The 27849-nt window shown below is 43.7% G+C and overlaps 2 protein-coding genes across 4 annotated transcripts; one reads left to right on the top strand and one right to left on the bottom strand.

Moving 5' to 3' along the window:
* Positions 1-6839: 6839 nt before the first annotated feature.
* Positions 6840-17152, bottom strand: MFAP3 (microfibril associated protein 3). Of its 2 annotated transcripts, none has more exons than XM_074915714.1 (3): positions 17038-17152; positions 12319-12780; positions 6840-10948 (listed from the first exon to the last, which is right to left on the bottom strand). In XM_074915714.1, exons 2-3 carry the CDS (start codon positions 12596-12598, stop codon positions 10203-10205), a joined length of 1026 nt encoding a protein of 341 aa, XP_074771815.1. In that variant the 5' UTR covers positions 12599-12780; positions 17038-17152; the 3' UTR covers positions 6840-10202. The 2 variants fall into 2 exon arrangements, with proteins under 2 accessions (XP_074771815.1, XP_074771816.1); XM_074915715.1 differs by having other exon boundaries at positions 17088-17146.
* FAM114A2 (family with sequence similarity 114 member A2) lies at positions 17150-27155 on the top strand. 2 transcript variants are annotated; one of them, XM_074915712.1, is made up of 14 exons: positions 17150-17260; positions 18568-18779; positions 18998-19097; positions 19570-19665; positions 19887-20038; positions 20974-21108; positions 21275-21433; positions 22053-22176; positions 23154-23233; positions 23943-24071; positions 24285-24427; positions 25185-25257; positions 25843-25896; positions 26634-27155. In XM_074915712.1, the coding sequence occupies exons 2-14, from the start codon at positions 18570-18572 to the stop codon at positions 26730-26732; spliced, it is 1554 nt and encodes a 517-aa protein (XP_074771813.1). In that variant the 5' UTR covers positions 17150-17260; positions 18568-18569; the 3' UTR covers positions 26733-27155. The 2 variants fall into 2 exon arrangements, with proteins under 2 accessions (XP_074771813.1, XP_074771814.1); XM_074915713.1 differs by having other exon boundaries at positions 19926-20038.
* Positions 27156-27849: the final 694 nt, after the last annotated feature.

The raw sequence follows: 27849 nt of genomic DNA on the forward strand, positions 1-27849 counted from the left end.
CATGCAGCGGGCAGGAGCACAACTGCAGGCAGCATCCACCTGGCAGGGCTTGTCCTGAAGGCCTGGCCGGAGCGTGGGTGCAGCCATGTGTGACACCCAGGCTGCCACTGCCCTTCCCTGGAGCCAGCTGCGTCCCCGAGCGCGGGGCAGCGTGCCATGCGAGGGCTGTCCCTGCCATTCACAGTGCGAAGAGAAACACTGAGCCAAGATGGACACATAAATAATTGCTAGGAAATGTTTCCCCCATGCAATTAAGTCGCTGTAATCACTAAATCCCTCAGTCAGAGCTGGATCTGTTAATTTACAAAGAAAGAAGGAGAAACCAAATCTATTCCTTGCTGGCTTTTATCTCCCGTCCTCCTGCTGCTGGATGCCAGTAGCAGTGGGTTGCTCTCGGTGTGGGCAGGGCCGGGGGGCACACGGCTCTCACTCCAGCCTCCTCCCTTGGACATCGGTGCTCCCAGAGCCCCCTGAGCCTCCCACGTCCCCTACACCCCCTTCCTGCCTGGATTCAGGCTGGCTGCCCCGGTGCCCTTGTCCACCCAGGCTTTAACACTCTATATCGGGCGCCATGCAGAAAGGCCGCTGCTGAACGGGCTGTTGGACCCCGGGTGGGTTGTGGTGAGGGGCTGCGGGTCATCAGCAGCGGGTCAGGGCAGGCAGGAGCAGGCTGGCAGGAGCAGCCCCATCCCTCCTGCCTGCAGCATAGTCCCTGGGCTGCAGCTCGGTGCCTGCGAGCGCCCGGCTTCTTCCTCCATCCTCAAAACAAGAGCTGCCTCTAGCGGTACCGGAGACGCCTCGGGGCTTGTGCGGGGCTCCGGGCGAGATGCTCCCTCCCGGCCCTGCCTTGGGGACTGCTGCCTGGCTGTGACGGGCACCCACCACCCGGCTGGGGCTGCACAAGAGGGTCCCCACGGCTTCCCGTCCCCTCCACCACCAGCATCCCCCTTCTCTGGCCGCACTGCCCTGGCCCATGGTACTGCCTCTCCTGCCACTGCCACTGCCAGCCCAAATCCTGGCCCTGAGCTCTCCGGCGTGTTCTTGCTGTTTGGATTCAGCCTGGCACATGAAAACCTTGACTCAGGTCCCCTTTCAGCTAAACAAACCAAAAGCCTTGGGCTGCCGAGATGAGAGCAGCCGCCCAGCACTTTGCTGTGTCTCTTCAAGGACAGTTTGATGGGAAGCAAAGTGCGGGTGCTCACAGGCAAGGAGAGGTCAGCAGAGGTGGCTGGCAAATGATAAGACATGTGGATCAGATGTGTGCTTCTTTCCAGGGATGGCTTCACTGGTGCACAGAGAAATGTCAGGGACCAAAGAGAATCGGTCTGCCCCATTAGCCCTGTGCTGGTACATCACTGGGGTCATGCTCAGCCCTCAGCACTGTCCCCTTCACACCCTGACTGTGTTCTGCCCTGCCTCTAAGGTCACCTCTCCATGCTGGAACATGCTCTGGGTGAGAGCTAAGAGATGGGGCAGCTGATGGGTACCACATATCCAAAGATGCTATTTTGGACTCTCCCAACCGCTAAATTCTGTTTTCTCTTATTCAACTCCCCTCCATGACAAACCTTCACCAACTGTCCTCTCACTCTGCTGAGAGAACTAGCAGATGGAAAACCTCATGATCCTTTTGGAGCGCCCCCCCCCCCCCCCCCCCCGAGCTCCAAAGCCAAGACCAGGTGAGCTGCACCAGCATCCATGGGAAGCAGAGGTCTCTTCTCTCCCAGATGCAGCTCGTCCTCTGCACTGTCCCCTTTGTTCAGAGCAAGTCAAGTGATAGAAGGTTTCCTTGATCACACACCCAGGGATGCTCCTCTATACTCCTGTGCTCCACAGATGAGCGACTAGACTGTGAAGCTTCAGAAGAAGGCTGGAAATCCTGAAGACATCTGAAATGAAGTGCAGGAAAGAAGACAATCAGATGGAGGTGGATTGACAGCCAGGGCTGAGACTCCCAGCCCAGACACACAGGAGAAAGACAACTGGCCTGTGCTCCTTGCTGCCAGGAGGACACTGTGGTTGAGGCATGTCAGGAAGAATTGCCGTTCTTTATGACCACTAATGGTATTTGCAGTTCTGCATTTAAAGATGATGATAAAGGTAATCAAACTGTCAGGAGCAGAGACAGATGGGGAGCTTCCTGGAGCCAGTGAGGGATTCCCTGCTTTCAGTTAACAGCTGTGATTTATATTTAATTCACACCTACGGACTTGGAGCAAGGAGCAGGGCAGCAGTGCTTTACAAAAACACTGGGAGGAGGAGTACAACAGACCCTGAATTTATCTGCACTTGAACTTCTAGACCAGTTTACGCCTTCTTTAGACGTCACCATGAAATATTGCCGGGGTTATAAACTCTTCCCAGAAAATATTCTGATGAACAGAATTCCCTGATGAGATAACAACCAGTAGCTTAACTTCCTGCAGCCAGATGTGTCCTGACAACCAGTGACCCCCCCTTTCACTTCCTTTTCTGCCCGCACAAGGTCCTGACAAGGTCCTGACAGCAGGCACTGGAGTCTTTATGATCTATCCAAGCTATGAAGTACACGGTTCTTTCAGAAGTACAGGCTGCAAGAGCAGCAGCAGGGATGAAGGGAGGGAGGTGCAAGGCCTCCCCACCTCTACAGCCATTGACCTTGACCTGCCAGCAAGGTCCATAGCTCAGATCTTTGATGGCTGTGGATCCCTAGCTGTGTATCGGACACCTAACTTGCTACTCTCCGAGCTCTCGCTTTGTCATGATTCTGGTGTCCCTCCTTTCTTCTGTCTTCAGATGTTGTCCCTTTTCTCATCTTACCTTTGTACAGTGTCATGTCGACAGCCGGCAGCCTTACTTCCTTTGTAACACAAAGTCATTCAACACGGTGCTGTGTCTGCGCTGATACCGTATCCATGCAACCTGTGTTTCAAGGATCGTGTTTGCTTTATTTCCGTGGATTAAAAAAAAACCCCAACAGTAAGAAAACAGCTTTACTAAGAAGAGTTCTAGCAGTTAATTAGTTTCAACATTGGAAGGGCCACTGCCCAGCAGCTAAAAATCATCATGTTTGAATGGTGAATTAAATCAGCCAAGCAATAAATCTGAGCAACAAAACAGTCCCTTTAGCTCAGAGGAGTTCTCTTTCCTAAAAACACTGATAAATGGCTTTTTTCTGAGAGCACACGAGGTCATCAAATTAATAAAGCATTTCAAGTAATGTATGGAAGTGAAGTGACACCCTGCTGCAAGAGATTTGCTGTTAAAGCCAACTCTCTATAACAGAGTGTGATGCATATAGGATTTCCAGTTAAAGCCATCCTCTAATTTAGGACAGTTGTCCAAACTCCTTCATGTCTGTTCTGGTCCACTGTCCTCCTCTCTAGTCATTACTTAGGAGAACTGAGCTTGAGAAAAACTCACAGAAGAAAAAAAAAGAAAGAAAAATGAAAAATTTGGATTGTCTCATTGACCAGGCAAGATACTTAGATGTATTTACCATGAAGGAAAGTGAAGAGAAGGCACCAAGGAGGGCCAGTAAGTGAAATGCTGAAAAGCTCTTGAGATAATGGTGGGACATGCTTGTATTCTTTGCAGTGGCTGCTTTCCATGCCCTACCCCACACATGTACTAAGCTATTGGAAGAACACTGCACCCAAAATACTGGATTTACTCGTTTGATGTGAATGGGGGAAAGGACCGTTGCCTGCCAGCACCAATGTCAGGGACATTTGCATTACCTAGCACCGTTAGACAGCAGGAAGGTCCAAAGCCCAAGAAGCAACACTCAGACATCCAGGCAATAAATAAACAAAAGGGGTTCAACTCTCAGTTAAATTCTGCAGGCTTAGCTTGGCACAGAATGACCTCTTCAGACCTGGCAGGCACATAAAGCCAAGTATGGCCCTGCTTTATGTCACCACCCGGATTCCTCTCCTGAGTGTTTGGGGTGGTCCTGATTTGGGCTGAGATGTAGCAGCAGTAGGCACGGACAGGATGAGATGGGTGATGAATTTAGAGATGCTTGAGAGCAGATATTAGGGAGATCTTTCCAGTAGTCAGGATAGTTTAGCAGGTGAACAGATTGCCTGGGAGATGTGACATCTCTGCCAGTGGCTGTTTGTAAGATGGGACAGACACTGTGCCTGACAGCTTGTCCTGGGTGGCCTCTCATGCTCCCTTCTAACCCAGGGCTGTTCTCAGTGCCCTGATCTTTAGAGGAAGAGAAAGTAGCACAGGACACAGTTTTCACTTCCAGCTCTTGCAGATGGCCTGTAGCAGGCCTTACACCAGCCACAAAGAGAAGGAAAGGCAAGGGGAGCTCCAGCTATCTCCAACTTCTTTACTGGAAGTTTGTGTGATGACAGCCTCTCCCTTAAATCTGAATACATCCCCTCACTTCCCACCGAGATGGCTTTCTGCAAGCTTGTATTATTCTTGGAACAATTTAATATGAAATATATATTTAATAATATGGTAGCACAAAAAGGCACTGAAGAGGATAAACATAAAAAGAGCTAGCAACAGTCTCTGCAATATCGTAGCCACTGGGTACCCTGCATGAAATCCCAGCCCAGGTTTCATTTGCCTTCGAGCCCAAGCTTCCCGAGACAATCTCCAGTACATCTGCAGGCCACAGCGCTCTGCCCTCCGAGGGCTGTCACAACGCCGAGGGCTGTCACAACGCAGCCCTCACGATGACAGCAGCACACGCTGCGGCGACTCCAGCCTCTTCGCAGGCTCATCGACATGCAGCAGAAACCCCAGATACCATATGGAACGTGGAGGCAGATGGATGGACATATGTATAATCTGTGTGCATCTCTGCTGATGTAAACGTCCCAGCGCAGGCATTAACACTCAAGTATATGGTTTGCATTTGGGGTGCGAGAGAATTTTTCTCCCATAAAATAAATAAAACGCGTTCTGAGCATCTTGGGATGAAGCCATTCTAATCCTTTTATTCTTTCCAAAGGAAAATGATTCCATATTCGGGGCACTGTGCAAACAATTAATTAGTCTAATGAAAATGAAAGGCCTAATTGCTCAGTATTATTATGATCATTGGCAGTCAGGCGTGACCAAAGAATAGGCACTGTCTTACCAGGAAAAAAGCACAACTTCCCAGCTTTTTGGGCTTTTTTCATATTTGAACATCTAGCAAAACAATTTTTTTTTTTTTTTGACTGATAGTGTAATTCTCCCTTCCACATGCAAAAAAGCTGGCAGTGTTTGGAGACATCTGAATGAGCTGCTATAAAATAAAAAAATGAAAAGGAGAGAGACCCAGCTGGTATGAAATGACCTGGCTGAATGGAAGTCGATAAAGCTGTAACTCGCCTGAGGTGGATGACATGGTGGTGTCTCCACTGCATGTCTCCTGCAGGAGACTTGACTCACAAGATGAGAGTGCTGCAACGTTAAGAAAAATTGTATTTTTTAAGGATCACACCTGAAATTAAAGTACAATCATCCTTAATGCAGCTCCCTTTTCAATGATCTGTTGTTATCCAAATGGAAAAGTGCTTTAAATTCATGCAGATTAATTTGTCACTGTGGATAGGATCATGCAGAGTCGGGTTACAGGAGCTTTAAGAAAGTGAACCGTTATCATTCATGCGTATCTCGTAACGTGGAGATAGAAAGCAGATGTTGACTGAACACTGACCTAGCCTGAGGAGTATGGGTCCAATAATTCTTCCTTTAAGCAGCTGATTCTCATGGGAAAATCCCCAAGATTCAGCTTCAATTCTACTATCAGCCTTGTGCAGAGACTGGCAACCAAAGACAATTCTTTAAAAACAATGTGGGTGAAGTCTGCTCTCATTCACACTTGCACAAACCCCACTGACGGTATTATAGAGGGTTTCTCAGCAAGCTGCATTTTTGGTGTTTGGCATTGGGGTGGCTTGCAGTTTAACTTCACTAGGGGCACTTTCACCCTGTGCTCCAGGCTGGCACCCAGAGCTGCAGGACATGCCTGTATAGAAGACATCCATTATCATGCAGGATCACCTGGGAAATACAGCTTCCCTGTGTAACCGGTGGTGATAAGTAACTGCCTCGCTCAGGGCCTTGGGATCATCCCCTGGCAGAGTTTAATACTGTGAACTGACTGCAAAGGGAGCAGGAACCCAAGTGTGGTCACCAAAATAAGGTGGGACGGCCCGGTCCTTCCCACTCTCGGTATGCTTAGCACAGCACTCCAGGGGATGTTATTCCCTCCATTTAATAAACTGCTGGTTAGCAAAGAGCAAGGGGAAAGTCAGACCTACATCTCCTCCAGCTCTAGGGATGCAGAGTGAAAGCAGCACACATCCTTCCCTTGGCGCAGGAGTGGAAATTTATTTTTGCCACCTCAGCAATTCCCTAGAAAAACAGCAACGCTGACTTGGTCACTTGAAGGCTTTAGATACTCCACATTTGTTGCCTTTTAGGAGATAAGTTGAAACATACTGAGTTTTGAGAAGGATTTAAAAAAAAAAAAAATAAATTACAATATAGAATAGTACAATCCTGTGAAAAAGCTAAGAACAGAAAATACAGTTTCACGGCTGATGGTCACTGCACTCTACCATCACCCTTTTAGCTTGCAAAAGTGAAATTATGGGCCTTCCTGAAACCATTTCAGGTCAATTACCATTTGTTTATGCAGCTGGTAACAATTATTACAGATGCTACTGGGGACTTTGAGACATAAAAAAATGACGGACCCAACGTTGTCACAACAGGAACGGTCTATCAGATAACTGAATATCCCAGCAACCTTTGTCAGGCTGGCTAACATTTTGCTTAGTTAATACAGCTGCCATTTAACCTCGGACAGACAGGCATTCACGATCCCTACCTGATAAAAAACACCCTAACGAAACAAGGCTTTTGTTTTTTAATTTATTTTGCAAATCTACCAATTCGTTTTATGAAAGTATGAAATCCTATGTGGTTACATTAAACAGTTACATTACAATCCAGGTAATACAAATAACCACTACAAAGTTAGTTTCAGGTACTCTTGGACACAAGTAGATTTAACATTATTTAAAATAAAAATAAGTCACAAAGAAGAGAAAAATAGCCTTGTGATTGTCAGAGAATTTAGTTTAAAGTAAGGAACCCACTGTAGACTCTCCTTGTCCTACAAAAAGTTAAGAGAGGAACACTGATGTTTACATCATCTTTCAATGTTAATGCTCAGTTAGACCCATGAAACAAATTTAAGTGCACACATCTACTCAGATAACAGTAATTCACAAGTTGTTTGGAAACCAGTGTCAGATTTCATTCTCTGGAAATCACATTTACAGTGTAACATCACCAACATCCTTGCTTTCAGATGCATAAAAATCCCGTAATATCATTTGTAAAACACACTAGAGCTTCAAATCTGTTCCAATTGAATTCAGTGGGAGAAGGATCAGTTCCTACATTTAATAAGTACTCTTGATTTACCGAAATCCTTACAAAACAGCCTCCTTCCCAGGAATGAAATTAATTTAGTGTACAAAATACTGTAATAATTCAGCAAAACCTTTAGCTTCACTATCCAGCAATTGACACTGCAACTGCATTTCTGAGGACCTTTATGCGTGATCATTCTTTCCACCAGCAACAGGACACATGAAGACACCAAGTAACTGTGCTTAGTAAGAACTTGGAGCTACATAAAGTATAAAAATCAAATAACAGATTGAATTAATCTAAAACCTGTTCTCCCAACACCCATCTGACACACCTCTAGTGTCATTCTGCTGCCTGTAAACTGCCACTTCTGATGAGACATCTGTCAATCACAATTGCATAACTGCTTCTCAGGAAGCAACTAAATGGGCTTTGATTTTCTAGCTACATCTCCACATCGTGTATGTAATTTGGGGCAAAACGTCCAAGATGCTACAGCCACATACAATGCAACAATTTCACAGAAGTAAGGAGAGCTGTTTATGGGGGAAAAAAGGCAGGTCAGGTACAATCCCGATGACCTGTGGCACAAAGGAGATTAAAACAGTTCATTCTCTTGTAGCCTTCACCTCTTTTAACTAGGATATCCAAAATGATGTGACCCCTCAAATCTCCACATGTGCAACTAACCTGCAGACCTCCTTGTAGTACAGAAATGAAGCCAGCAGCATCTTGGCAGGGCTTCGAAGAGAACCAGACATTTATCCACAAGAGTATCTTTTAACACTGATCACCTCAAAAAACTTAAAAAGAACCAGACAGGTTACACAAAACTGTACAAACTGTTCACCTGGACCTAAAGTGCCATCAAACTATGGAAGCAAAAAAGAAGTTACTGTTGAGGGCAGTAGCTATTGTTAAGTGTCTACAGAAGGCTTTATTCCCCTGAAGCAGGTAACATTTGCTACAGTCTTGGAAATGGTACCAAGCTGGTGGGAATGTTATTATAACCAAGGTTAGCAATTTTCTTCCTTCCTGACAAACACCACTCTTAGCCAACACACCAAAGCCAATTAGACTGCACTTACTGGTGGCTGACTGCAGAACTTTCCCTAGAAGGTAGTTTAAAATGGTAAGAGATGCTTCAGTTTCACATTCTCTGAAATATTTAATTTGTTCAGACCCTTTGTTATGAGCACCCATTGCAACAGACAGCCCCACCCTGTTATTACCACTGAGCCTGCTTGTTTCCATCACTACTCATGTAAACGTAATGTCAAATCCTCTTAAGAATCCTGAGCAGCCATCCAGAATCACTTGTTCAACTGACATTTCTGTAATAATAAGGAAAGAAAAAAGAGTTGTGGGAAATTAAATGGTGCTCCTGTTGCCAAGTTGTTAAAATTATATGGCAATATGCTTCCAGTAGTTGTAAGAAATTAATTTGTGGAGTGGTTACAAGCCTTACATCTACTAAATCTCAACAGGATATAAAATGCTATTTAAGTGATACAACTTACAAATGTTAAGGAGAAAAAAAAGTCAGCACCAAAGAGTGAAAGAAGAAATTAGATTCTTGTCTGCACTCTGATTCCTTGAGGCTGGATCTCTACAGCTGAGGAAGCCGTGCAGGAGATCCTTGGTGAAGTACACACCTATGTGAGTACGTCTGTCAGCACCTGCGCCTCTCCCTTCTGCCACCCCTTCAGCAGATGAAGCAGGGCACTGTCACTGGGTTACTCCACTCCTGTAAACGGTGTCTGGCAAACAGCTCAGCCAGCCCCTCCCCTAACCACTCTCCCTTCAACTGCCTTCTGAAAGTACTAGCCAGAGCAAAGTGCCACTACTTTTCCTTCCTTTATTATAATGTTGTTCAGAAAGAACTGCCCGAGACACCCGATCTATAGATGAATTATTTTTTAAATTATACCAGTACACACTATTGTAATTTTTTTTCTCACAGCAATGACAAATACAATATAAAACTTTGGATTTTCTATAGGGAGTGAAATCAGCAAAGTCCAAAGAAAGACAGTGCTGGCAGTGCTGTTACTGCTCCATTGTGTAAGACAGAACCAGGGTAAGGCGCTTTGGCAATCAGCACCAAGTTCAAGTGACAAGATTTGTAATAACAATTTGCTCTCCACACACTAGAGTACGCACAAGTTTTCTGCAGATGCATGAAAAACTGAGACCCTCTGGTTGTTCTCTACGCTGCTTTAAAACTACAACAAATTTATTTAATCCAGCAGCAGATCCCGGTACTATTCTTTTCCTAAGTACAGTACTTTTTGACAGCAACATAGAAGTACACGACACAAAACATTTGTTCAAGCTCACCGTGGTTCTGTTGGGCTACATGCACCAAGAGGCAATTCAAAAAGAGCACACAACTCAATTCATCAAGACCACAACACTGACTCAAAGGAATTCCGGCTCCACTTTGTGAAGAAAAAAAGAATTCACAAAGGAAAAGGTCTTATTGCAAGTTGTACTGCTCAGCTTGGTCACTTCTAATAGAGGTCAGAAGTATCAGAAGCTACCAAGGAGCCAAGGACAAAGAATTCCTATTTTGTAAGTATTTAAAGTATAGCAAACTTGCTTTAAAAAGAAAAGCCATTGCACAATATTCCAAATGGCCTTCTCTAACAGATTTGAAATCATTAGATCAATACTGACAGAAAATACAGATTTCAGTAGCAGTTCTGGCACCTTGCGATTTGGAAAACTTGTGCATACGGGACTGAGGCAGCTTGTTTGCAGATCCCTTTCTGGCAGTATCGTAGGGTCAGCTGTGCTTCTGTCACAACAGCACATCGCTGGACTCAGCAGGCGCCTTCCTCAGAAGGCACAAACTGGCAGCTGTCGTGAGAAACAGTGTCAATGCTCTGCACTTCTGACTGGGGGTGAATGGACACCTGAACAGCTATCTCTTGACCTTGCTCATTCATGGACCCATCGTCTGAATCCCCAGCTGGAGAATCGCTGCGCTTGATCTCTGGGTCGATGGGGTATAGCGCAGCTTGGGTACCGCAGCCTTGGGTCTGCTTTTCCTCCTCACCAACTTCATCGGGATCGTCAACTCGCACAGCCTCAAAGATCTCCTCCATGAACGCCCTGCAGTTAAGGATCAGAGGTGGAAGGGGAATGCTTCTGGCAAGCTCTTCAATGTACCGAGCAAACTCCATGGTCTTAAACTGAGTAACTTTGGCCAACTCTAGCGTTTTGGCAGATGTAATGATAGGGATACGCTTGGCTATCTCAAAAGCCTTCTGAAGCTTTTCAGCCCCTTCCGTCCTGAAGAACTCATTGATAGCCTTCTCTGTTTTGCGGAGGTGACTGCTCATCATGCACAGACGGGTTATGTTTAAAATGAGGGTGATAGCAAAGGCAACGAGGCACACAATCATGTAGTAGATACTCATGTCTCCTGAGGTGAAGATAACCCTCAGGGTGACTGTGTAATATAAGGTGTCATTATGATTAACACCTGCACATGTGTATCGCCCTCGGTCAGCAAAGTTGACCTTTGTGATGTTAAGGGAATTATCAGCAATCCTCCACCGGCCACCTGGAGATTCAAAAGAAATAAACTGAGGAAATGAAACAAAAATCACTAGGTAAACTAGATATGTGCTGTTTGCTCCATCAACAGGAGAGAGAGCTTCGAACTAAGCAGTCCATTTCTAGCATAACACAAACAGTACACCAAGGACTGAAATTTCCTTTTCATGCTTGTGATACAGAAAGCTATAGCCCAGTTACCAATCCTACTCCTTAATGGTAAATTATTCTGCATGAGTGCTACTCTGGTTTTACTCCTTTCTCTCATCTGCACTCCCCTGTGTGCTTTTGGACCACTAGCTCGTTCTGACAGGGAACGTAATTCTTAACTAGTGCTTCTCACCCACTGTGGAACACTATGTTGAAAGACTGTCCTTTATAAAGTCTAATTTTCCGTATGTTCAGAGTCAAAAGTCAAGTGACCCATGAAAAAGATCACTGTCTGTAAATGGCTCCGCTGGCAAAAGAACTCAGGATTTTCTCGAGACAGTTTTCTGCTGAGCATGCAGTGCTGATATACAAAACCCATGTAAAAATAAATCAGTAAAAGAACCTAGCCCTATACAGTATTTCCTATGCATTTATAACTTAGGGGGAAAACGGTTTTCATAACTCATTCTTCTAATTACCTTGAACTAATCTCCATATGGCATTATAACTACAAAGAGGTTACTGAATACTTAAAGCAGAAAGATGGAGTCTGAAAAGATCCTATCAATTAGCTTGATGACCTTCATTAATACTAATAAAGAAACCCAAATGCATCTCTAAAAGACATTATTTTTTGAAAATTAAAAACTACAGGGACAGAACTGTAAGAGACAATGGCTAGGAAAATATATTCTCCCTCTTGTACAAAAGGGTTAAATAGCATCTATTTCATTGTTGGCCATTACAAACTGGTAGTTTCCACAGTCTCACTGGTGCATAAACAAGAAAATAAATGTAATAAGTTACACCATGCTTTAAAAAATCCTGTAACAAAATTAAAGCACTGACTGCCAGCTGGGAAAGGTCACAAGTTGTAGAGAACTGTGGTTAATTCATGTGTTTGGAAAAATATAATATAAACCAGAGCAATAATAAATAAAAACATGAGTTAGTATCTGGTAGGATGCAGAGTCATTTCTTCCGTAATGAATACTGTGATGCCTCTTGAACGAAATGATTCTGTGAGGCACCAGAGCAGTATGGATGGGCTAGGACAGAACTCAGGTATAATTCACATGCCACATGCCAGAGGGCAAAGGCCTTTGTCTTGCTCTCTCCTTATCTCCCAACTGTAAAAAAGGGAGGATAGGAAGAGAAAAGGATAATAAAGTCCCTGAAGTTTTCAGATACTGTATAAAAAGGGTAGAAAACAGCAGAAAAGCTCACCTTCATCTTTCTGTTGAAGCAGGTGTCCTCTGGAGTTATACCAAAGAATATATTCATACTGGCTGATGTTCAGTTTACATTCAATTAAAATACTGGTCCCCTCTTTGGCTATGATATCATGGTGTGCTGGAGAACTTACTAAAGCTTGAGACACTGTATGAAGTGATGCATTGAAAGACCTAAAAGCAACTGTCCCGTTAAAAGCTACATTTTCCAGTGTAAATCCAATTGAAAGATCAGCACTAACAGTCAAAATTAACAGGCAATAGCTGAGCTTCATGGAAAGCTAGAGAAAATTCTTTTTTCATCTAATTTGGGGAAATGAGGTCATATGATATTAAGCTGTCTGTATTGCTCTGAGATAGGAGAGGACCCTCTTGATTTGTTCAGTGATAGAAAATGTCTTGGATCCAAATGCACTTTCAAGACCATCGATATTAGAAGCAGACACTGGAAATCCAACTGAAAAAAAAAAAAAATTAAGTTTATTAATGATAGCAAGCTTACGGCATATTCAAATATCATTTCCAGTAAACAGATTTTGATTAGCATAATAAAAACTGTCAGCTGAGAGGTTCCAAATCAGAGCTTTGTTCAGAACACAGTAATGAAATGAGGGTAAGAAGGCATTAGCACAACCTTCAGTCCTCTAGATGTTCATCTTCCCATCCAAATAAATAATCTCATGAACAATAATCATTAAGGAGAAAAAGGTTTTAAAAAAAGAACAAATTGTTCAGACCACTCAAAATGCATAACTATCTTTAGGGTCAGAAAGTGGATTCTGCATTTGTTAACAGAGAAGAAGTGCTTTCTTGATAGCGGAAGAAAGGCAAGAAAGAGGAAATAATTTTTGTCTGCCTCCCTCCCCACCAATATCAAAGTGCTTTTGAGCCCTGGTCTTCTAAAGCCAGTCTTTCATTTAGCATCTAGAAAAAAACCAAAGCACACACACATCTGATTTTTAGCATTTTATAGGCACAATCTATGTTAGATGTCTGAACACTGCATAATATGCTTATGATTTCTTGTGTTGGGAAAACCCTCCTCTCCTGGTAGTAGTTACCTACAGCCACAGAAAGGAAGTCTCTTTCTGCATATCAAGTCAGTGATGTCCAAACATACTTCCTTTTTTGCAGTCTCTCTTGCTGCTGCTGTATTTTCTAACTCTGGCCTCTTTATTTCTTGTTTGTTTTACAGTAAGCCCCCGTTGAAGATCTTTTACTTTATGCTGCTACAACTCAGTAGTCATATCTTGTTTATCACCTTCTCTACACAAATGCTGCCCCATATTTCACAGCAATTTGAAAAATTATTTTGTCTAGGGACAGAATTCACACTCTTCAAATTAACGTGCACAAAAGATATTTTAAGACATTAGGACAGAGCCTTTAATTTTATGTTCTTTGCACACAAGGATTTTCCTTTTTTAAAAGCCAGAATAAAACAAACTTGTAACAAAATGAGATGACACTGATAAGAGAAAATCTGTAATCAATTTTCCTGGAAGCCTGATTCAAGAAAATTTCTAATCCAATATCCATTCCCTGAAGTTATGATTCCATCCAGACTGCCCTAAAAAACAATTTACAAAGTACAGAAGCCACAAACCAAAATGTTATCTTAAAGAATATCTCACTTCATCCCATTGACTGTGTGACTTCAAATTTATCATCTTCCACTAGTAACAAATGCTAGTAGAGTTGAATTTCATAAATATGACAATACAAATGAACACATTTTCTTAATAAATAATGCAGATGTTTCTCATCCTTCCAGAATCACTAGTTAACATTGCCTAAAGCAGACAGAAATCCCATCACTTAAGAAAAATAATGTAGTATAAATAAATACAGGTGATTTGTACTAATTGCTTTTTCAGCAGAGAAAAATTAAGCATATTCAAGAACAGGAAAATTTGCTGATAATACACTACTCAGACTAGGAATCTTTTTTGCAGTTAATTTGTTGAAGTTCAAACCAGATTCTAGACTTGACATCTGATGAGAAACATATTATCTGATCCATTTCTGTTGTGGCTATTGCCAAATCCAGTTTAACAAAGAAGGCAAAAAGACAGCAGTGTCCAACTCTCCTTCAAGCTCAACTAACCAACTCATCCACTGAATCCTGCAAGAAACTGGAAAGCAGGCCCTTCACTTGTTTCTCTGTGAAGAGCAATCCCTTCATTCGCCCTCTTCTTTTTTTTGACTGGCCCCACTGTTTTCTATCATGCCTCTTGTCTGTTTATTTAAGACTAAACCAGCACTGAGGACTCCATTATACCATTGTGCTGAAGAAGCTACTTTACCACAGCTAAACAGTTAAAAGACAGTACCAAGATCTCTCTTGTTGCTGTTTTCCACCAGTTACAATTTAGGGAAAGCCTTACTGAGTCCTGCTGCCTCTGGGGAAGAGCATCCCAGCCACATCAACTGCACAGGTGTGAAAAAAAACCAATACTAAGGTTGCTGCTGATCAACAACTATTATTCTGTCTGAAGAAGTGGTTTTAACCTTCCTTTTTTATACCCCTAGTATTTTCAGAGTGTTTCAGAGCCTTCAAAAGGCTGCTGACAACTACCTGCTTATTTTGGTAACCTCGCACAGATTTCTTAAAGGCAGGCTGCGGACTGCAGTAGTTTGTGGACCACTGACATTTGGGTTGCTGCAGTTGCCGTTCGAGTCTGTCACAGCTTGCAGCAGCAAGTGAGGCGCTGTGGTTGCAGACTTTCAGCACACATCACTCCACGACCAGGTGCCTTCAGTTAAAAATGTCACTGCACTTAATGGCTTTTGCATGTATTGGAACTTGACTTCACAGCAGTTAATGCAGTCACAACTGATGACAGCCCCGCAGTGAAGACAAACCCTCATCTTCAGCACCGAATCAAACACACAGTCTTCTAAAACAATAACCTTCCAACTGATGATGTTCTAGATTTATTAGAGAGTAATACCAGTACCTCCTGCACTTTGACTGTGTTACTGTAATTTTAAATTATTAAATTTGAATTGCTAGATTTCAAAGCGTCTGAAACTCCTCCTAAAATGACATTAGGAACCTCAGTCAACTATTTAACACAAGAAATAATCAGCAACATTTTCCCTCATAAGAATAATTATTTTCCGTAATTGCATATGTTCTCCACTATATTTGCACTGAGCTTGCATAATGTATAAAACATTGGTGATGGGTCATTGAATTTTACTATTAAACTCTTCGAGGTCTGATTTATTAGAAATTGTTTGTCACATTTCGCTTTTGGAAAAGCCATTATTGCTAAGCAGACAATGATCTCTCACTGTGGAGTGTCGGGAAAAATAAAATGATTTGTGAAATCCATATTCTTCAACTATCACCCTTATGCAAAACAGCTGCTGCAGCTGATAAAGGATCCAAAAGGATAAAGCATGAACAATGCCAACATCACAATTCTTCAAGAAAGCATTAAGCCCAAGCAAGATGAAACGTGCAGAATAGAAACTGGCTATTTTACAACTGAACCTGAAGTTGAGCTCCATATATTTAACCTTTATTAAACTGTAAGTTGTAACAACAAATAGCAGTGGAAAGATAAAAATCCGTGATGCATATGCTTGTATGAGTCATCTTTGGCTCTTATCCTGAAAAAACGTATCTGTGTTTAACTCAGAGCACTATAAGTAGTCCCACTGAGGTCAATGGAAGTACTGATAGTACTTAAAATTACACACATTTGTAAAGCACTGCAAAATTGGGGCCCAAGAGGTTGCAAGTTATATGGCTTTACATTCTCTGCTCATAACATCATTTCATACCTGGAGAGAAGTGAAGCAATAAACAGAGACACACCTGACAGGCCACAGACTGCTCTGACGGGCTGCCACTTCTGGCACGCGACATGGAAACATATTTTGGCATTAGCTAACTGGCACACAAAAGAGACCTCCATGGATCACTTTTGCACAGAGCTCGCACTGTGATGTCCTGCAGAAATAAGGCCCCTCTACCCTCCTTTCAAATCTGGGAGCAGCACAAGGCAGAGCTCTCAAGACATTCACTTCTGCAAAGTTTGTGAAAACTCTGCGGTTTTGACGAGAGCCATCACCGTGTTCCCAGGGCGGGAGAGGCTGCAGGGCAGGATCACCCTCTGCCAGCACCAGCGGAGGCTCCGCCGGGGAGCGGCTGCACCCACAGCCCAAAAACTAACGTAAGGAGAAAATGCACAGGAGACCACGCGTGGCTGCCTTACGGGACGCGGTGTTTTGCTGTCCTGTGGCTGCCTGACACGTGTCACGGGTAACCCACGAAGGACACGGGATCGGCTGCACACGAAAACAAGTTTTTTGCTCTGTCAACTAAAAACGACCAGGCACAAAACAGAACCCCTGTTCCCAGCAGCCCCGGCCCCACACGCAACCACGTTCGCTCGTGGAAAAACTTCACGCTGATTCTTGGGCTGCTGGAGGCCGCGGGAAACACGACGACCATGCCCCACCCCGCCCCCCCCTCACCGTAGCCGAGGCAACCCAGGCCACGGCGGCATGACGTCACGCTAGGAGACCAACCCCCACCCCCGGCAGCATTTCCGTGCCAAAACGGCGGTAAGACATGGGCCCCTGACTGGGTGGGCGCGGAGGGCCTGTGCGCTGATGCGCCATTTTCCCCAACTCCGCCGCCGCCAGGTAGAACCTGACGTCCCCGTAACGCAGTGAGGTAGCGGGACGCTGCTCTCACCGGGAGAAGAGAGAGACAAGGAGGGTGCCCAGCCCCGGCCCGCCGCGAACCTCCGCTGCCGCCGGCCCCGCCGCCCGGACGCGCTCTCCCGCCCGCCCTTCCGGGCTAGGCCGCACTTCCGGGGTCAGCCGGCTGGTGCCGCTCTGCGCCTCGCCTCGATGGTCACGGTCCGCCCGGTGACGGGAGCGCTGCGCTGGTGGGGCGGCCTGGCCCGGCCCGGCGGGTGAGGCGGCACCGGGGCGGCGGAGCGGGCCTTGGGAGGGCCAGGGGCACAAGGGGCTCGAAGGGGACTTCTGTGGGACGGAGAGTCCCCAGGGGAGGGGGACTTTGGGGCACCTCGGTGTCCCTTTGTGGGCAGGCGATACCATGGGGGGTGGTTGCGGGCGCCTGGGGGTCCCCTTGTGGGGCAGGAGTCCCATGGGGGGCGCTTTAGGGAACCTGGGGGTCCCCTGCGGGTCAGGCAGTCCCATATGCAGGTTACAGGACCCTGGGGGGGGTGTCTCCTGGGGAAGTGGAGGCACAGGGAGGCCTTGCCAGGGCTAGGGGGTGCCCCGGGTGGGGATGGGCCCAGTGGGGTGACCCGGCTGCTGGAGGGACCCGTCTGCGGCAGGCCAGGCCTGGGGGTGCTGGGGGGCGCATAGTCCCACTAGCCGCTGCGGGTGGGCACAGGGAAATGGGGTGGGCGTCCCCAGCCCGTCCCCCAGAGCTGCCCTTTCCGTAGCGCTGTCCTTCTTTAAGGCTTAAAGCCAACAAAATCCCCTGGCTGGGAGTGGCTGCCCTGATTGCATCAGTGGCTGTCTCTGGGGATGCAACTTCATGCCGGGGGCCTGTGGGGTACTCAGCGTGGCCCAGCCTGCTGCTGCTGCCCTCAGGTTACTGCCCTGGAGCTGCTGAAGTGCCGCCAGCAAAGCCAGGAAGAGGGAGAAACCTCTGCCCCGTGAGCAGGCTGCAGCTTGACAGCCCCATTCGTGGTCATCGACATCCCTGATGTGCTGTCAGGGCTGGTTGCTGTGGCAGCTGGAGCATATTTCAGATTCTGGGTAGTTTTAATGCCCAGGTGAAGTTCAGCCCTAAATACAGAAGCAAACCAGTCAGTGCCTCCCTACCTGCCCAACATTCTGACAGATATTCCCATCTGTATCTGACACCCTTCAAAGCAGCCATCCTCAGCAATTTTTGGGGGGATGAAGCAAGTCGTGGATCAATGACCTGAAGATCTTTTGCATCTTTCATGTGCTTTTCAGAGTTATCAGCCTGTTTCTTTCCTGTGGAGAGGGTGTGTCAGTTAGATAAACCTGCATGTTTCTGTGGGACTTTAAACTTCCAAGTGTGCCATTTCTTCCTGTCAGACGTAACTCTGTACACACTCCATTAAAAACATAATCTGTTTTTGTGGGTATACGTGGCAATATGAAGGGATTTCTGTCTTAGTTGTGTTTAATTATTTAAAACACAAATGCGATGCTTTTGAACTAATATCAAAGTGTACAAGGGAGTGATTATCTGCTTTGCTTTCTGTGGATGTTGTAGTCATGTCTGAGAAAGACAGCTGTGAAAATCTGAAAGAAGAAACATCTGATGAAGGTGAAAATGAACAGAAAGCAGAGGAATTTGGCAGTGCTGAGAGTGATGAAGAGAGAGAGCAAGAACTTAAGCCAGTGCCTATGACTCGGAAGAGACCTGAGCCCAAATCCCCAAGCCAGCCTGCTGCCACAGAAAAGCCCGCAGCTGAAACCCTCAAGGTATGTTCCTGTGCTTCCTCTGAATAACCTGACTTCATGTTTCATGGCTTTGAGCATAGAATAATTCTGAGCATAAGCCCCACTCCTGTTCTGAAAATTCACATTCCTGTTTATCTGAAAAGAAAAGGCTGCACAGAAGTTACACATTACAGACTGCTTGTGTCCCCCCTCCTCACCATAATACCTGCATTGCTCTTTCCTGCTTTTCTTCATTAAAGGTCTCAGATTCTCCTGCTGCAGTTCAGACAGGATGGGGGTACTGGGGAAGCTGGGGGAAATCTCTTCTGTCAACTGCATCTGCTACTGTAGCTACTGTAGGTAAGGCTTTTTCTGGTATTTGATAAATATTTTAACATTACTTCGTGTCTCAGGCTAGTGCTTTTGAGCTTGTTTCTAGAGAAGGGAATTTCTGTTATAGTAACAATTATTGGAAAAATGCCAAGAGAGTTGTTCAAGTAATGGGAAAAACTTGTACCAAAAGGTACAGTGAGATTAAGGAGATATGCACAGCCAAAATTACTTTTCAAGTTTTTAAAGTGCTTGTATAATTTTCAGCTGGTATTTTAAACTGGTATTCAGCTGGTATTTACAACTTGATTTAAAAGCTGAGATGAAACCTGAGTTCATTACATTTGTAAGCAGGCTGGATAGCAGTAGGTTTTAGTGCTGGGAAAACTGTCTTGAACAGGAGGAATCCAGAATAATAAAATTCAATATGCAGCCCTAATCCTGTTTCTGTTCTGATTTCTGTTGTATCTCATGATTAAAGTAATACTGCTGTCTTCTCTAGGTCAAGGTATTTCAAATGTCATAGAAAAAGCAGAAACAACCCTTGGGATCCCCAGTCCTAGTGAAATCTCTTCAGAGACTAGAGATGCTGCAAGAGGTCAGTTTTTACTGCATAAGAACAACACTGAAATGTTTCTCATATCATAATTAGCCCCAAAATAACTTACTCTGCATCTTGCATATTGAGGTAGATACCTCTGTGATAAAATAATTATTGCTGACTTAGGTTATCTCTGAAAAGTAGGCAGGAAAATAACCTTAATTCTAGCCCTGCTCCTGGCTGACACTTGGTGTTTGTTGACTTTCTTCACTCTGCAGCTGACAGTGAGGAAGTTAATTTTCTGCCTTCTGATGCAGGAAGCGAGAATCCTGGTGCTAGCAGCAAAGATGCAGTTGATGATGGCAGTTCCTTTCCTATTGCTGGGGCTCTTGGAGTTTTATCAACAATCTCTACTGCTGTTCAAAGCACAGTGAGTGAGTTGGGAATGCAGGAGAAAATGGGGTTTTGCTTTTCATCTGAAACATTGTAAGAAGGAACTTTTAATTTTGACTTGTGGGATGAATGTTGAGAAACTTTTTAAACCTTCAGACAACCTTTATCCTGTGCCTTGCTTCTAGTTGGCACTCAATGTGTAAGTTGTCTTGAATTTTGATATTTCTGTATTAAATGTTGATATATCACAAAAAAAACCTAACGGTGGCCTGTGTGGTGTGTGCATTCCTGTGCATGTCACCTCTGTACCCTGTTACCTCTGCTCCCTTCCTTTAGAGTATTCAGGTAAATGCAGGGTCAGGCTCATTCCTGGAATATTTCCACTGATTTCCACAGAACTGTCTAGAGATAAAATCCATTCTCCTTTTCAAAAATTTCTGTTAAACTAGCCCAAATTGCTTGGAAATCAGCTTGTTCCTGTGACCATGAGAAACGTACTTCAAAGGAACCCATTATCCTTAGAAACTGTGCTTCTGTGATCTCCTGTCTTGTCAGTTTGCCCGTGAATCTGAAAGAGCTGCAGATGGAAGGCTTGCTTCTGCTTTTAAGGCTTGAACAAGTGTTAGCAACCAAACCCCACAGGTCTCATGTTTTCTGATTGGAAGGATGAGAACTAAATACTTTAATGTGCTGAGAACCAGCTTGTTCACAAAATAAAAACTTATTTCCCATCAGATTGCTGCAGCTGTCTGAGTGCTGTATTAAGCTGCTGGATAATAGTGTGTTGTGGCTCCTTCCATGTCCTTCTGCTCTCTTTGTTGCAGTTAGGGTTGAATTTTAGGGTGACAAGTACCAATTTGGCTTTGTGAGTGTCTGGATATCATTGCAGATCTAAATCCCCCAATTCAGTTTCCTCAATTGAATAAGTCATCTGCAAGTTTTATGTGCTGTCTATCCAAATTTGATTCCTAGGGAAAAACCGTTATTAGTGGAGGTCTGGATGCCTTGGAATTCATTGGGAAAAAGACAATGGATGTAATAGCTGAGGGAGACCCTGGATTCAAAAAAACAAAGGGCCTAATGAACAGAAACTCTACATTATCTCAGGTACTGGCAGTTCTGTATCAGCTCGGTATTGGTTTCTCTCATTTATTCTCCCTTCTTTTGTTGTCCTGTAGTTAAGCAAAGATTTTTACTGTTGAACCAAAACCCTTCTCCTCCCATATTCTGTATCTTCTGGCACTGACCTGGGTCCTCTGCTTTTCTTTTTCAGGTCTTACGAGAGGCAAAGGAGAAAGAAGAGCAGCAGACAGCTACTGAGGTTACCATGACTACGGAGAAGAAAGCCCATTATGGGTTACTGTTTGATGAGTTTCAGGGTCTTTCGCATCTGGAGGCCTTAGAGATGCTTTCCAGAGAGAGTGAATCAAAGGTAATGGCCTTGAGCAATTTGCCTTCTATTTTGAGTTCAGCTGAGCAGGGAAAAAAAGATTAGAAATCTATGTATATACATGTAAAATCACGTGCTCAGAACTTGCTATAAAATGATTGATCACAAGACTTCACTTTGATCCCTGCATTGTGATCTGGTGTTTACACTGGGAGCGTTATATCCTGTCCTCAACTCCTAAAGCCATTCTCTTTACCCAACTAGCCTCAGTTCCTGCATGTCTTCAGCAACAACTCCCAAGTTACTCTCTCCTCAAACCCACTTGTTTGCTGCCTTGGTCTGGAGAAGAGTATTGTAAGCACAGCAGAGATTGTCCTCTCTGTCTTGGGGCAGAGAAGAGGGCAGATCAGCATGCAATTTCAGAAGTCATTAACTTTTTTTTATGAAAGAAATTTGAACAACTCCTTAAGAAGCCATTATTACCTAATGGGGCTTTACAAATACGTCTTTTTCCCTTCCCTCCTTCCTGTAGGAAAACACCACTATCTCATTAACATCAGTCTGTGATATTTTCACATTCAATATAAACAAGTGCTGCATTGACCGTACTTTCTCTTGTGGGATTTATGATTCTTGCTTTGGCTGTGTTGCCCCTAATTAGGTGAAATCAGTTCTTAATGCCCTCTCTGGAGAAGAGTTGAACATAGTGAAGGAGGAAATGGAACAACTCAAAGAAGCATTTTCTTTACCTGAGTTCTTTGAAGAAGAAGAGGAAGAAAAGAAGGGTAAGAGAGCCCCAGGTTGTGGAAGGAGAAGCTGGTTCTTAGTGAAATTCTCAGTGTAGATCCAACCAGCCCTGATCACTAGCAATGGGCATGATGCTAAAGTTAGGTTATTCTTTAGGTGGATGCTTAATCCTAAAGCTGTCTGTGGCCAGGAGCCTGACAGGTAGCAATACCCTCCATCTCTGGAGAGCTGCCGTGCATTAATTTGTAGCAGGAATGATTTCTTACCAGAGCAGGATTAGAATTGCTTAGCTCCTGGGCAGTTTATACAACTGACCTTGAGCCAAGATGCAAATTCAGAGCGATGCTGGGTTTCCCTGACCATGAGGGAAAGACTGCATAGAGTTGTCCAACCTGTGGAAAAACAAAAAACCTTTTTATTTAATTTTTAAGTGGGAGTTAGCCACACAGATCAAGAGACTCTAAGGTGCCTCCATACACAAGAGCCATTGATTCTTGAGGATTATGCAAATTTAAATGTAAATTTCTTGCATTGCTTTTACCTAAATGGCTCATCAGGGAGGGCTTACACACCTGCACTTGCTATCATTTAGCATTTAATGTGTCTTTTATATTTGCATATGATGGATCTCACAGCCTTCCCCCCGCTGTTAACATCTGCCCTGCCATATATAATAGAACCATAAGCTTGAAGTGATATTTTAGACTCTCCAAGGTGATGCGTAAGTTAGTGCATTATAAAATGCTGCCAAAAATAAAAAATTACATTAACCATAAAACCAGACTTGAGAAAGCAAAAGCTAACCTCTAGCACTGGCGTCTCCACCTTTTCAGAACTTAGCTTAGAAACTGTATTTAAAAAGACCAGGTTTGGTGCATTCTTGCCTGAGGTGATGATTCAGAGAGAAATAAAGGAAAGGGTTGGCAGACTTGTGCAGAGCTAGTTGTGCATCGAAGTGCTGTTTATTCCTGTGTCTGTCCTTTGTGTGAATCCTTTAACCTTTCCTGTCCTTTAGGAGATGAGGAGTTCACAAAAGAAATAACAGAGTTGTTTTCAGAACTGCGAATCTCCTCAAAGCCGGACAAACTGATCACGGTGAGTTATTTCCCATCTTCTAAAGGCTGGAGAGATTCCTCCCAGGAACTGGTTCTCAGTCCTGCTTTGCTTGTGAAAGTATCAAATGTGTGAAAACAAGCTGAGTGTTAGGTCCTTTGGCAATGGTAGCCAAAAGAAATGGGCCTATTCCTTTGACTTTATGGGGCAAAATCATGTTCTGTAGTGGCTTTGGCTCTGAATCAGTAGACACTGGTGTGGCTTTGCCCTGTCACTGAGCAGTTACAAGTGGTGACAAAGATAACTGGGAGCAGTAAGCCTTCGGCCACCAGAGTGAAATCCTCCTGCGGTCGTGAACTGAAGCCTTCCTCCTGGTACAAAGCAGCTCGTGTTACTATGTCAGAGGTTGGTTTGAGGTAGAGTTGCCTTTCATGCCTTTATTTCACTACCCTTCAGATCCACCAAGTGGCAGCAGCATTCTGCAGGCATGTTTTTAAAGCACCTCTGCTAGTCGTGGTCTTGCTGGTGAATTCTAACACCACCGGTGCTAGAGAAATGACTGCCTCAACTTACAGCGCAGTCAACCTTCTACAAAGTCCTGAAGGCACTAGGATCATCTGTCCTGGGTCTTCTCGCTAGCTCAGGAGTTCTAGCTGTTTCCCTCCTCTGGAGGGATCCAGTACTCCAGGTTTTGTGGTGTACAGGGGGGCTTCATTGCAGTCATTAAATACTGTGGCACATCTTTATACAGGTGAGGACATCTGCTCATGAATGGATAGTACAATTCAGCAGTAGTCTTCCTAAAGAAGAAAAAGAGAGTGAAGAAAACCAAGAAGTAGAATCCAGAGATGGTGACCATGATGCTAAAAAATCAGTGGAGGTAACTGAAAAGGAAGAGAATATCTGACCTCAGAGTGTTTGTCTGGCCGCTGTTACAGTTGTGATTCCCAGAGTCCACGGGTTTCTATTTCTGTGTAGATTCTGATGTCTGAAAGGGCAGTGTAGTGATAGCGCATTGTGTGATTCACTTGTTTTAAATAATAAAAGCTGCCAGTTTTTGTATGGTATGGGGGAATCTTTTTAACTCTTGCAGGATATTCATGCATTTGCCATAAGAAGTCTGGCTGAACTGACAGCATGCTCCATTGAAATGTTTCACAAAACAGCAGCTTTGTTTCTACATGGTCATAAACAAGAGGTGGTGACAGCCACAGACAGAGCCAAGTCCCTTTCACAGTAAGTTAATCTCTTAGTAAATGTGTAGCATATAATTACTTACATACTGATTAAACTGTCTAATAATTATTTCCAAATCTATGAGAAGCAGGGCTCTTCAATTCTGCATATGTGACATCACTATCTTCCAGCAGAATTCAGCTTTCTTTCTTTTTTCAGCTTAAAAGACATTTCTTGATAAGAAAAAGGAAACCCTACTTGAAAGCTTTTGTATAGCTAAGAAGAATGCACTAAGCTAGTTAGTAGATAGACCTTTAAAATAAGACAAAGCAGTTGTATGAAAGTGATTCTTAATTACCTCTTTGTTAATCATTTAGTATGTTAGGTACATGATATTGTAAAATTACTGTAACTGATTAGTAGATTGGCCTTACAATAATGCATAAAATGAGATTTTTTTTATGTTGGGAGATACTTGTCAAGTGCATGAAATACGCAGCACTTTTTTTACTGACAAGTGCCATTTTCTGAATTATAAAGGCGGGTTAGTACTGTTCCTTCTTGAGTGGATGTGTCTGTTTTCTGAATGCTGTTTCAGATCTTCAGCTTTAATTCTTTATGTTTCAATCTTTCCGCTTCCTAATTTATTGGGGGAACTTCTGGATCTTCATACACTGTTTATAAGCTCTGTATCAGTTTTGGTTAACTTACCTTGTTTCCATGCATATAAAGCTGTTTGTGTTTTAGAGGAATGCTAAAAGAAAGTTATTCTTGTAGACTGTATTTACTACATCGTTTTCCCACTCTTCTTCCACAGAATGACGATTGTGCTGTGTAAAGAACTCTCAGCTTTCTCTAAAGAGTTGACTACATGCTTAACAACTGCAGGGGTAAGAGTTACACCATGGTTCTTAGGAATGAGATGTGGTTAGTTGATTACAACCTTGGGATCTTCACCACAAAGTGGGCTTTGTGTTTGCACATTTATATATGCAGTTTTTTGCCCTGTGACCTGATCTAGGTCAGTATTCCCCAAATTGTGGTGGCTGAATGTGTGCTGAGCTTTGGAATGCCTCCTGCTGCATTCCACCTGGCACTGAGTTGGAGCGGGGGGGGAATTGCTGCTGACAGTACTAAGGAGACAGAAATAAGTAAGTTTTGTGATCCCGCTGTGGATTTTCAAAACACTTAGGTGTTATTGAAGATAATATCTTTATCTCTAAATTCTGCAGTTGTCCACAGTTCATTTGAAGATGCTACGTGTGTACTCCTGTATGACTTGTGTTGGGCATACATGGGTTATTTTGTTCTTATTTGCATGCTGCAAGGCAGGTCCTCTGCAGCTTGTGACTTAGCTTTCCTATAGTCAGGGGAGCAATGGTGATTTTAAACTTACTGAGGGTTTAGCTTTATCTTGCTCAAAGAAATGTGTGATCAAATTTTCAATCGGGCTAATATATGTCTGATCTCTGCAGGTCAAAGAGAAAGCAGATGTGCTTAATCCCTTAATCACTGGAGTGTTTTTGGAGGTCAGTTATGCTAAAGTTAAAACTTTTAAGCTAATACTTAAAAAGTAGATATGCTATTTTTTCCACCTCAGTATCCTTATGTGTGCCAAGTTCTCTAACCCATGGTCTAAGATTCTGCTTACCTATCTAATAACTTAAATGTTTTAATAAGTGTCTGTAAATCTGTACAGGAGATGAGTTACTTAGTAAAGAGTGAGCCTTATGTGGTCCCAGCTGATAGTTATGATGGGTCAGAAGATAGTTATTAAATATATCAGTGTGGATTGCTAGAATTTAAATGTCTAAAGTCAAACCTTAGACAAGTTTGGAAATTAGTATGCAAGAGTCCCAACACTTCCTAGCTGTTAAATTGGTTCTCAATGCTTGTTAGCTGCTGAGGTATGGTAGGAAATGGGTGTTTCCAGTTGGTGTGTTCTTCCTTCCTGCCACAGCATGCTTATGCTTCACATTGAAATAAATTCTTCTTGTTTGTTATCAAAACCAGTATCCTGCATTTGGATTGCACCTGATCTTGTTTGGCAGTTTTTAAGCCACTTGCTTTTTTGCCTAGTGGCATAAAGCCCCTCAAAAACTTAATATTAAATTGATTTCTAGAATGAAACCTTAAAAACACGACAAGCACTAGGCTTCTGTTTCTTGTGTGCGTTAATCAATGCTGTTCGAAATGAGTATGTGGTTTGTAAAGCTGATTGGTAGCATAATTAATCATGTGTGTATTTTGGTTTTTGTTTTCATAGGCTTCAAACAGTGCTTCATATATCCAAGATGCCTTCCAGCTCTTGCTGCCTGTACTGCAGATCTCTCTTATTGAGGCTAGAACGGAACTATCGCAGTAATAAAAATCCCTCTAATTAAGAACTTTTTGACCTTCCCACTTCGTAGTTTCCGTGCTGGAGAATGATGCAATAGCCCTTATTAAAGGGAAAAAGATTAACTCTGATCACTGCTGCTGCAAGAACGGTGATTAAATGCAGTCTGGCAATGACAGCTCTTACAGCACATTGAGAGATGTGATTAGCATAGTCCAGGCTGGTGGACAACGTGACAGACTTAAAGTGCAGATTGCTTCCCTGTTTTTTGTGGACTGTATGTCTTTTCACTGAAATCCCTCTGCTGTATGTGTTAACAAGCTCTTTGGAGAAGCTCTCTGGCCTGTGAAGACAATTCTGGAGAAAAGCAGCTGGCTAGTTAAAGAGTTAGCTAAAATCATGGTGTGATTTTTAAGTTGGAGAGGCGTAATTAAATTCCTGATAGCTCTGCGTTGGTGTTGAAGTGAATATTGGAAAGGAGGTACAAGAAAAGGCAAATATTTATGATCATGAACCTTGCAGTTCCTAGTCTAGAAACAATAGAGCAGAGAGGATTCTTTATCAAGCTGCTGTTGCTGAAGAGAAGCCCCGGCTTCCTGAAGATGTCTGTTAATGACTCAGGGATGTGGGATGGGGAGTCTCACTAGGGTGCTGTTTCTCATTCTCTTGCAGAGTGCTTGCTTCAGCACGAGCTGGGAAAATGCTGATCTGGCCCTGAGAATGTGGGTACTTTGCTTTATAGCCATAAATGAGAACTGGCTAAAAGGGATTGATTTGTGTTTGGGCAATTTAATGCAAGAATTTATCAGGAGGATTCCCCTTCCTCAGTGCAGCTTGACATGTCAGCTGCAGACTGTTCACAAACTCAGATACTGCTTTTCTCCTGTTTGTGTGTAAAAGCACTATAATAAAATGCTCCTTCTTCTTGGAAGGTATATTAAAGCAGGGGGAGAGGAAGCAATTTGGTTCTGTTAGTGGGAGTCCTAATTTGTCTCAGAAGCTGCTCCACATACGGTGTCTGTTTCTTTGTGCTGTGAAAGTTCCCTGCTTTGTTCCTTTTTTGCAATTTCTATCTTTTGAGCTTGCCCATTGGGAGGGAGCAGCCTCTGTTGGATTCACAAGAGCAGAAATGCACAGCTAAAAT

Source organism: Athene noctua, chromosome 12, assembly GCF_965140245.1.
Source record: "Athene noctua chromosome 12, bAthNoc1.hap1.1, whole genome shotgun sequence".
Taxonomy (NCBI): domain Eukaryota; kingdom Metazoa; phylum Chordata; class Aves; order Strigiformes; family Strigidae; genus Athene; species Athene noctua.

Bases quoted from the DNA above. Each gene is read 5' to 3' on its own strand.
- FAM114A2 (XM_074915712.1), top strand. From the start codon at position 18,570: ATGTCTGAGAAAGACAGCTGTGAAAATCTGAAAGAAGAAACATCTGAT. The intron at 18,780-18,997 runs GTATGTTCCTGT...TCTTCATTAAAG, and splicing joins CCGCAGCTGAAACCCTCAAG to GTCTCAGATTCTCCTGCTGC. The intron at 23,234-23,942 runs GTGAGTTATTTC...ATCTTTATACAG, and splicing joins AGCCGGACAAACTGATCACG to GTGAGGACATCTGCTCATGA.
- MFAP3 (XM_074915714.1), bottom strand. From the start codon at position 12,598: ATGAAGCTCAGCTATTGCCTGTTAATTTTGACTGTTAGTGCTGATCTT. The intron at 10,949-12,318 runs GTGAGCTTTTCT...TTGAATCTCCAG, and splicing joins GCTTCAACAGAAAGATGAAG to GTGGCCGGTGGAGGATTGCT.